The sequence below is a fragment of the Salarias fasciatus genome, chromosome 11 (genome assembly GCF_902148845.1).
Source record: "Salarias fasciatus chromosome 11, fSalaFa1.1, whole genome shotgun sequence".
Classification (NCBI taxonomy): Eukaryota; Metazoa; Chordata; class Actinopteri; order Blenniiformes; family Blenniidae; genus Salarias; species Salarias fasciatus.
In genome coordinates, this window is record NC_043755.1 from 26,991,246 (window position 1) to 27,000,575 (window position 9,330).

At 45.3% G+C, this 9,330-nt stretch overlaps 1 protein-coding gene across 1 annotated transcript in view; it reads right to left on the minus strand.

The window, feature by feature from the left end:
- The window catches only part of tsnare1 (T-SNARE Domain Containing 1), a 99,228-nt gene extending 90,162 nt beyond the window's left edge, over nt 1-9,066 (minus strand). The window contains exons 1-3 of the mRNA XM_030103474.1: nt 9,039-9,066; nt 8,525-8,602; nt 7,728-7,797 (exon numbers count right to left, since the gene is read on the minus strand). Coding sequence (XP_029959334.1) covers nt 7,728-7,797; nt 8,525-8,602; nt 9,039-9,066 — 176 coding nt within the window. The remainder of the gene's footprint in view (nt 1-7,727; nt 7,798-8,524; nt 8,603-9,038) is intronic.
- Nucleotides 9,067-9,330: the final 264 nt, after the last annotated feature.

The following is a 9,330-nucleotide window of genomic DNA, read 5'->3' on the forward strand; positions in this document are numbered from 1 at the left end:
CTTTGACTTTCTATTGATTTTTCAATGATTTACTTTTAAATGGAACAGAACTTGGGTTTTTCGTTCATCTTTACATTTTGTGTGGCTTTTCTTTACAATACTATGGTCTCTTCTGAGTTGAGTCATGTTGATACGTATATTTTAGTTAAGAGGCTATAACAGGCCACTAAACAATATGCGGGATCTTTTCAGTCAGTCCTTGAGCAAGCCTCATCTCTGCAGTTTTCTTCCTCTGTGGTCCACAGATTCACTGTAAACAATTCAAGTGCACATTTTTGCTTGTATATAAATATTCATGAAGTTGCGTTGCATTGCCAATTTATAGTTGAATGAGCATGAGTTAGGCGAAGGACATAAAGCTGTGTGTGCATATTAAGACACGGACTGGGATTTATAAAGGCTATATTGTGTGCAAGCGTACAGTTTTATGGACGCGAGTCCTGGTGCGTGCCATATTTAGCTTGTGAGCGTCATAAATGAGCCCTGATGGAGGTACGCTGACAGAAGGAAGGACCTGGCTGTAGGTCTGAATGGTTTCAGCTCCCATCATCGCTGCTCTTACTGCGTAGAAAACAATGTTTGAAGATTGTGGTCGCTCTTGGTGTTAAAGTGATGAGAGGTACAGAAGGGCTCAGTCACTGCCTGTTACTCTCACTCTCCCTGGCACACTCACACAGATTCTACACAATATGAACCCAGTTCAGTGATTGATACTAATGTTATTATACACCGAGACTTTATCAGTAACCCGGTGCTGCATTGTCAAATTCAGTTTAGGATGTAACAAATTTGCCATTTGCATAAAAATTCTTATTTCAGGAGTGAATAAACACCTGACAATTTCATCTTAATGTACTTTGAGTTCTTATTCCTCATGGTTCAGTTTCAGTTTGAATGAAGCAGATCTGAGGATTATCACAGGATGGAGGAGAGTTCAATGTTTTCTGATTTTCTCTCCAAAAAATGTTATTTTCTTTTTTGGTTATCTGTTCATAAATTGCATCTACTGAAAAGGTCAAACCTTAGTAGTTAATAATAATGCATTGGTTTTACATTGCAGCTTTTTTCAGGGAAAACTTAATTAAATGTCCAGGTTTTAATGGGCGGTACCACTGAAATAAAAAGCTAACTGCACACTGTGTTTGGTTTATCATTTCACAATGGAATGGTAGCATTTAATTATAAAAACAAGTGTTGTGCAGTGAATTATCAAAGACAAGCAAACCAAGAACAAATGTCTTGAGTCTTGAAGGCCTGTGAAGTTGTAAAGGAACTTTTTTGAAATGCTCTGTATTTCTTGAAATTTTCCATTCAGTAAACACAATGAACATGAAAGACACAAGAATAAAATCGAAAATGAACCCGGTTTGAAATTTGACCTACGTGAAAATTTTCAGAAGATTTGATCGAAACTGACCCGAGAAGCACGAGAATATAAAACACTGTGAAATAACAGTATGAAATAATATGAAGTCCTGAAGCAAGTGACGCAGGCTGCCTGGAAAAAGGCGTCTGAGAGGGCGTTGCTAAAGGTTCCTGAACATGGCTCACCCCTCAGCACACTGAACAGAGCAAACAGAAGCCTCTTCAGTGTGTAGATTCTAAACTTCACACCTCATCAACTGTCGGAGCGTGTTTTTTTAATGGCAACGTAAGTTTAGCTAATAATTGTGTTTGAAATTGCTGCCTGACAGTTTTATCAGCCAGATGATACAACACTGTGTTTTTATGAGAAGACACACCAGGAAAATTAAGAATTGATAGGCAACACGCAGAAGATTAGAGCAGGGCTTTATCACAGGCGTAATGAAGCAGCTCAGACGTCGACGTAAAGGCATTCTGGAAGAGAAAAGCTCCCAACGTCTAAGACCTGGGACCGTTCCCATCAGCCACTGCCTGCTGAAGGTCCCAGACATGCTCTGATACCCCAAAAACATCTCAGTCATGAATACATACTCTCCACAAGTCAGAATCCAGAGTCTGAAATCAGATACGACCTTCAGGACTCCGTTTTCTGTGTTCTAGAACCAGAACAGCTGACTGAACGTCACTGATGGCAGAGCTCAAAGCAACAGACACCAGAGGAAACTGTGCAATCTGCCCAAAAACGCCATGAGAAAGCACTTTCTGGAGTACCTGTCATTCTAGCAAAGTATTTAGTTGTGGAATAGAGCAGCTTTGAGCTTGCTGTGCTGATCTGTGGTGATAATGCGTGAGCAGTCGCTGTCAGCTGCTTGTTTTCCGTCAGTCTCATTCTGTGAGAGGAACCGATTCCCCGGCGTCTGGCTCTGCGTCGTCCTGCTACAGCCGTCCGTCATTCGGGGGTGCTCTCCTCTAAACACCGGCCCACGTCCTCCAGGGCGTTGCAGCCACAACGGCGGAGAATGCCTAATGTGCGAACAAAGACAATGACACTCAGAGGGTGCCGCCATTAATCCACTTACAGTTTTACTCTGTGCATTTCCACGATTACAGGGCGGGTCGAATTCTATTAACCGTGTGATTCCAGAGGATGTTTTCTGGCCTGATGGCACACTGACAGATGCTGGGGAAGACGCTGCTTCTGGTACACAAACCAGTGATCAGGGGTCCGAGCTCTTAATGTGGAGCTGAAGTCCACTGTTCACCAGGAAGCACTCACCCGTCTGAGCAGAGGGAAGGTCCAGGGCTTCGTTCGGCTTTGTAGCCTCAGCTGTCCTTTTCTGTGTCAAAAACAGAGCTCCACTTCAACACACACTCAATAGTGCACCAAACGAAAAAGCTTTGAAAAGAGGCCAGAGCATTTAGCTCAGCACGCTGCCGGGAGGTTCGCTCAGCAGTCAGGTGTAAATCAGCCACAGCACGGTTCAGCTGGGCTCAGCGGAGGCCGGTCACTTCAGTCAGGAGCCCAAAGGAGCCAGAGAGTCCAGGATCACCAGTCCACCTGTACCAGCATGGGGGGACGGTCTTCCTGCTGAAGGCCACCATTTCCCTCCATCTTTTGGTGCGATAGACGGTAAGGCAGCGTCTGAACCGGAACGTGGAGACGACAGGACAAGCTTTATGGAGCCATTAAACCCGCAGGCATTTACCAAACACAGCAAACCCCACTCTGAGGGGAGTGCTGCATTCAGGATGGTTCGTATCACTCATCAGACCACGGAGCATTCTGGCCTCAAACACAATCCAGACACCAGCTGTTCAGGCCATCCTCAGGGCAAAGGCTTGATGCTTCATTTGCACGAGTGAATGAAAACACCGTAGTTTTTCTGATTTTGTTCCAGAAAGGTTTATGTTCACACAACAACAGTTTGAAAAAGATATGTTTCCACAGAAAATGGCTAAAATGCTGAAAACATTTGAAACATTTGAAAACAATGTTTTCCTGTCAGTCCTCTGACTACTGCTGTGTGTCTATAATGAAACCCTCTTCAGTGAACACAGAGAACAGGATGGAATTAATATCAAAGACCCTTCAACCTCCTTTCTTCAGCATGTGGATCCATTCAGTATCAGTATGTAAGCGATAGCTGGATGGACCAATTCTGAAGGCTGGACAGCACAAGCACTGTCAGTCTACACAACGATTTCCTTTGACCGCAGTGCTCATGAGCAGTGCCAGCTTTTCAGGAGACACTGTCTGCCCTGTTTACACAGAGATGGAGTATTTTCATGAAGTTCAGCTTTCAGTGGCTTGGAGCACGTTGTCATGTTGAACCGGCAGCCAGCAGCAGCCAGGTTTGTGTTTCCCTGCAGGCGTTGTGGTGTGAACGAGTGTCAGGAACAGTCCCACTGCACCGCTGGGTGCTTCTCTTCACAGGCTGATCAAACCGCTTGTATCTGGACACGCTGGCACTGCAGACGCTGGAAGTGAAGGCCAGACTTTTCTCAGTATCTGATTAACGCCGAGGCTGCCATGGCGTGTTTAGGACAGCTTCCAGAAAAAACATTCAGCTGATTCGGCTCAGTTTGCTGATCACCTATCAATTAAAGAAATGCATTAATGACTCCTGAACGGATCGGCGGGATGTGATCAGTTCATCCATACTTTCGTGCTATAAAAACTGCTGAAGTTGATTGAAAATAATTTCAAAGGAAGTTGACATCCCAAAGTCTATGGAGAATTAATAGTGCCAAAATGTAATAAATAAACAAAAACACTGTTAAATAATTAAATACGTCTTTAATTAATTAAAATTAATTGAATTAAATTAGTTAAATTGAATTAAATACATCTATGTGTCATTAGTTCATTCAAATACAAATTCATTTAATGTATGACATATTTCATTATTTAACTATTTCTATCATTATTTCACTGACCGTCCAGTGACACCGACCACTCGCTAGTGTGCTGCAAGCTGAGGCTTCAGCCCTGGAAACTCCACCTCACCAAGCAGAAGGGGAAGCCCCACATCGACACTAGAGATGTGCGGATGGCTCATTTTTCCATCCGCAACTGCTTCTTAAAATCTCCATCTGCCCGCTATCCACTCGCACGAAAAATTTTTGATCAATTTTCAAAACCAAACCCGCCCGCCATCCGCAGAATGGTGTTTTGGTGTATTGAAGATGCCTCGGCTATTCAAATGTTGCTTTTTTTTTTTTTTATTTGAGTGCTTCAACTGCAACCCGCCTGAATGTAATTAAAATCTTAATTTTTCGACACGTCATCCGCGGTTATCCGCGAGCTCCGCCGGTGCAACTCCAATCTCTAATCGACACCACCAAGATGCAGTGCCCAGAGAAAACTGAAAAATTTGCTAAATCTCTGGAGGACACCTTGTCTGCAGAACAATCGCACGAATCCGCCTCTGAGAAATGGGACGACCTCCATGCGACATTTCAGACAACAGTCTTTGCAACATTTGGAAGGAAGACCTCCAAGAGCTGTGTCTGGTTTGATGTGAAGTTTGGCGAGATGACTCCAGTCATGGAAGCAAAGAGAGCTGCCCCAGCTGAATACAAGCGCTCACCTTCAGAGAAATCTCTCCAAGCACTCCGATCAGCCAGGAGCAGAGAGCAGCAGACAGCAAGAAGATGTGCCAATGAGTGCTGGCAACAGCGCAGTGAAAACCTCCAGAATGCAGCAGCTACAGGCAACATCAGAGGGATGTATGAAGGGATAAAGAAGGCCCTAGGACCGTCACAAAGCAAAACAGCGCCCCTCAAATCTACAAGCGGCGAAGAGATTACTGACAAAGCCAAGCAGATGGAGAGATGGGTGGAGCTCGACTCAGAACTGAACTCCAGAGAAGACGTTGTTGTCACTTCTGCGCTTGACGCCATCGAGCTGCTAGCAGTCATGGAGGAACTGGACGCTGAACCCACCCTCGAAGAACTGGGCAAGGCCAGTGACAGCTTGGCCTGTGGAAAAGCACCAGGAAGCGACGGCATTACCAGACTACTACCAGACCTAATCAAGCGCTGCAAGACCACCCTCCTGCAGCCACTGCATGACGTCCTTTGTCAGTGTTGGAGAGAAGGAGGTGTCCCACAAGACTTCGTCAGCTGCAGGAAAAGTACAGAGAACACCAGAAGCCCTGTACATTGCCTTCATTGACAATCAGCAACAACCTGTCAACCAGCGCATCGGGAAGGCTGCAACTACACTTGGTCGGCTCACTACACGAGTCTGGGAAAACCCCAAGCTGACAACCACCTCCATCGGTACGATTCTTTTATTTATGGTTTTGCTCATTCCGAAGTGTGGACATATATGTGTTAAGAGCCCAACTGGATTACCATACGGCCTGACTGGGATACAAACCCCCGGTCACCTGATCCAAAGCCTCTACCACTGAGCTATCCAGCCAGCCTTTTACATGCAAAAAGTGACAGTATGTAAGTATAAGAGAAAGGGTTAACAGCACTGTCAGAGTCCACTGTCTGAGCGGCACAGGCAGCCTCCAGACGTGCATTTCCTCAAACTTTCCTCTCTGGATGTGTTATACCAGATAATGCGGCAGTAATCTGTGGCATCATTATCAACAGCAGCTGCCAATGTATTACTGGAACTTTGCTCAGAGGTGCAAATGTTGCAATTAAAGGAACTGAATAACTACAGTCCATTTCCAGTTTGTAATTGTTTACTTTAAAGAGGAAGCCGTACTTTCATTTTCAATTTCACAAAGTCAGAACATCATTTCAGTATGGATACACGTGCCAACTGATCAGGGTGACATGAGGAAACCTGAGGGTGAAGTGAGGATTCTGACTCTCTCAACAGTTGACGAGCAGAAAACTGCAATTCAACGCTTGTTTCCTGCAGTGATAAATATCTATGGAGAATGAAGAAGAAGCAGTGGTGGACCAATGACAGGGCTCCTCAGTGGGGAGTTAAAAGGTATCCTGTGTAGTCCAACAAAACTAAAACATGCTGTGACTGAAACTGTTGCAGAAAATTAATCCATGTTCTGATAGAAAGGATGCAATAGATGTCAGTGTTTGAGGGGCTGGAGACGGGATGATCCACACCAGCGTGGGCCCCGGAGAATCACAGCTCGACCTCCGGATGCTGGAAGAAACCACTGGGATCAGATCCTGATGGGAAGAAGGCCAGCTAGCAATACATGGTCTGTCATTGAGTTAGCCTGCTAACAGCGCCGAATGCAGGAGGTGTAGCCGTAGATCTGAGGCTGTGGACTTCTCAGCTATGAGATGAATCCTGTTCTTAACCGGGAGCTTCCTCAGATCAGGAATGTTCCCACCACAGCGAACGTAATCTGCATTGTATTTTGGAAAGTGGAGCCGTACTTTCAAACGTTAACTAGTCATGCTTGCTTTGTAGACATGCTAGCTACTGACGCCATTACTCTTGTGTGTGTGTAATGCTGTGTTCAGGTCCGGCTCAGAAAATCGTCTACTCTCCCACTCCCTAACAGTCACTGGATTCAGGTACTGAAACATGGTGCCATTTGATTTCACGTGAATTGGTGCTGTGAGGCCCTTAGATCAATCCCAGCTGACATTTTAGTGTTGATTCACAGTTGAATCAACGTCAGGAAGCAGATACCTGATGGGAATCAGGTTGTTTCACAGTCCCAAGTCCCGGTCGGGTTAAAGAACCGAGAGGCTTCAGGTCTGATGAGCGAAGCCACCGAAGAGCCAGTGGAGGATGGAGAGCATGCAGCGCCACGTGGACTGAGTGCAAGATTAAAGGAAAGAAAGTTTATCACAGGCGACAAGAGAGTTCTGTCTTAACCAGCAAAGCACTCAAAACAAAACGCTCCCAGTTAATGAGCTCGAAAAGTCGCCATTACATTCTTGACAAAACACTGAGTTCCTCAACAATCTTTCAAAACACTGAGGGCTGCTGAAGAACACAAAGCGCCTCACTGGATGCAATTTGCATCAGTTGGAAGCTCTGGATGGGTTGTTTGCAAGCAGCATCAGTTTTGCCGAAGGAAAATGGGAAGTCAAAATTAAAGCTTCCGAGCATTGTTGGTAAGTTTCTGAGGCGATCACTGAAACTGTTTGACAGAATTGATTACATGCCAGCAAACATAGTGGGATGCAATTCATTTTCAAAAGATGCAATCATGTTAGATTGGACACTTTATCATCAGTGTTGAATCTGGTAATTGCTGGAAGCCCAACTAAAAAAGACCAAGCGATATAGAAGAGGGTGAAAGAGAAAATAAGCACCTGTCTGGGAAGCAGTGATAAATGGAACTCCGAGGCTCACAGACCCAACACAAGACCACAATGGAGGGGTGTGTGTGTGTGTGTGTGTGTGTGGTACTTACAGACTCTGTCGTAGTTCTGCTGTGTCTCTCGATGTTCCCAGTGACTGAAGGTTCTTCTCTAATGTGACGACTGCAGGAACAGACAATGCAGCTTCATCAGTACATGATCTAAAGCCTACATTTGAACCAAAACCAGACATTTTCTCTCATTTATTACGTTCTCAATGGAAGAGCCACTGGTGAGACTCAGGCTGAGGCACTTTTTCTCTAAAATCACAGATAGATATTATAATTCAGATGAGATAAACTCACCTGAAAATCAGACTCCAACAATGCACTGCAGGCATTTCTCTCCAAAACCATATTTTTCTCATTCTGCTTCCAGAAAACAAGAATAAACTTATAGCTAATCTCACTAAAGACATGTTCACATGTTTTGAACTAAAGTTATTCATATAACAATGAAAATGTTGTACCTAACTGGAGTTTGATATCTTCTTTCTGAAATGGGCCCAGTGCAGACTGAAGCCAGCTACCACTCATATCAGATCTCAGATTTAATCTTCACCAAAGCCTCCATCTCTGAAGTACTCTGAATCCTAATGTAATTCTTCTCCAAATATTATACGAGTGTCTCTAAACTACCCTAATCCTCATCCACTGCCACTCCGAGAGCCAGATCCTCCACTGAGAATTCATTTAGAAAGAAGAGACACTTTAACACACACACACACACACACACACACACACACACACACACACACACACACACACACATGCATGCACGCACACACGCACGCACGCACACGCACACGCACACAGACAGCTGCAGTAGCAGTGATGAATGGTCATTTTACCGTTGGCGTTGATCTGGAAGATATTGGAGGAGGTGGTCTGAAACAGGTCCTGCAGCTCGGAGGGGCTGACCTGCGTGGCTTCAGAGAGAACAGGGTATGAGCGAACACTCGGCGGACCGGTGGAGCGTGAGGCTGAGCCGGACAGAGCCGGCCACACACTCACAGCACTGCGAGATGGCAGTCACCAAACAACAGGCCGTCGCTGACGTTCTTTGTTTACTTGCTTGCTGCCTGAGAGGGACCGCAGGTAAGGTGTAATTTTATTTTTCTGATTATTTTGCCAGTTCAGGGTTGTGTCTTTTGTTTTGGTTGCTCCGATCATCCATCAGCTGTTTCTCTGGCTGGTCTCCACCAACCACAGGTCATCTACTGTCGGACTAAGTCTTGGCATGTGGGCGAGCTCAGCACTGCCTTCCACCACAGATCATCCAGTCCTCCTGCCTCTCGCTCGTTCATCCTGATCTCCTTCATTCGTAAGAATCAAACCTCTCCTGCACCTGCTCCCTCCTCTCACCACAGATCACGGTGTCATCTGCAAACATGGAGACTCCTGGATCCTGATCCTGGATCTGTTGCTCTGTATTTCGCCACTTGCTTCAGTGCTGTCAGACCTGTGTCCTTCATGTTCAGCAGGAATTGGATCCTGATGGAAAGGCCTCTAAATGGAGCGGCGGCGAGTGGACTGCTACTCCATCTGAGACTCTGGTCTAACACTCAAGCACACAACTCCATCATGTAATAACCACAGTTCCTCCATCTGCATCCAGTTAAAGGGCAACTCTGGTTTTTTGACACCTGGACCTTAT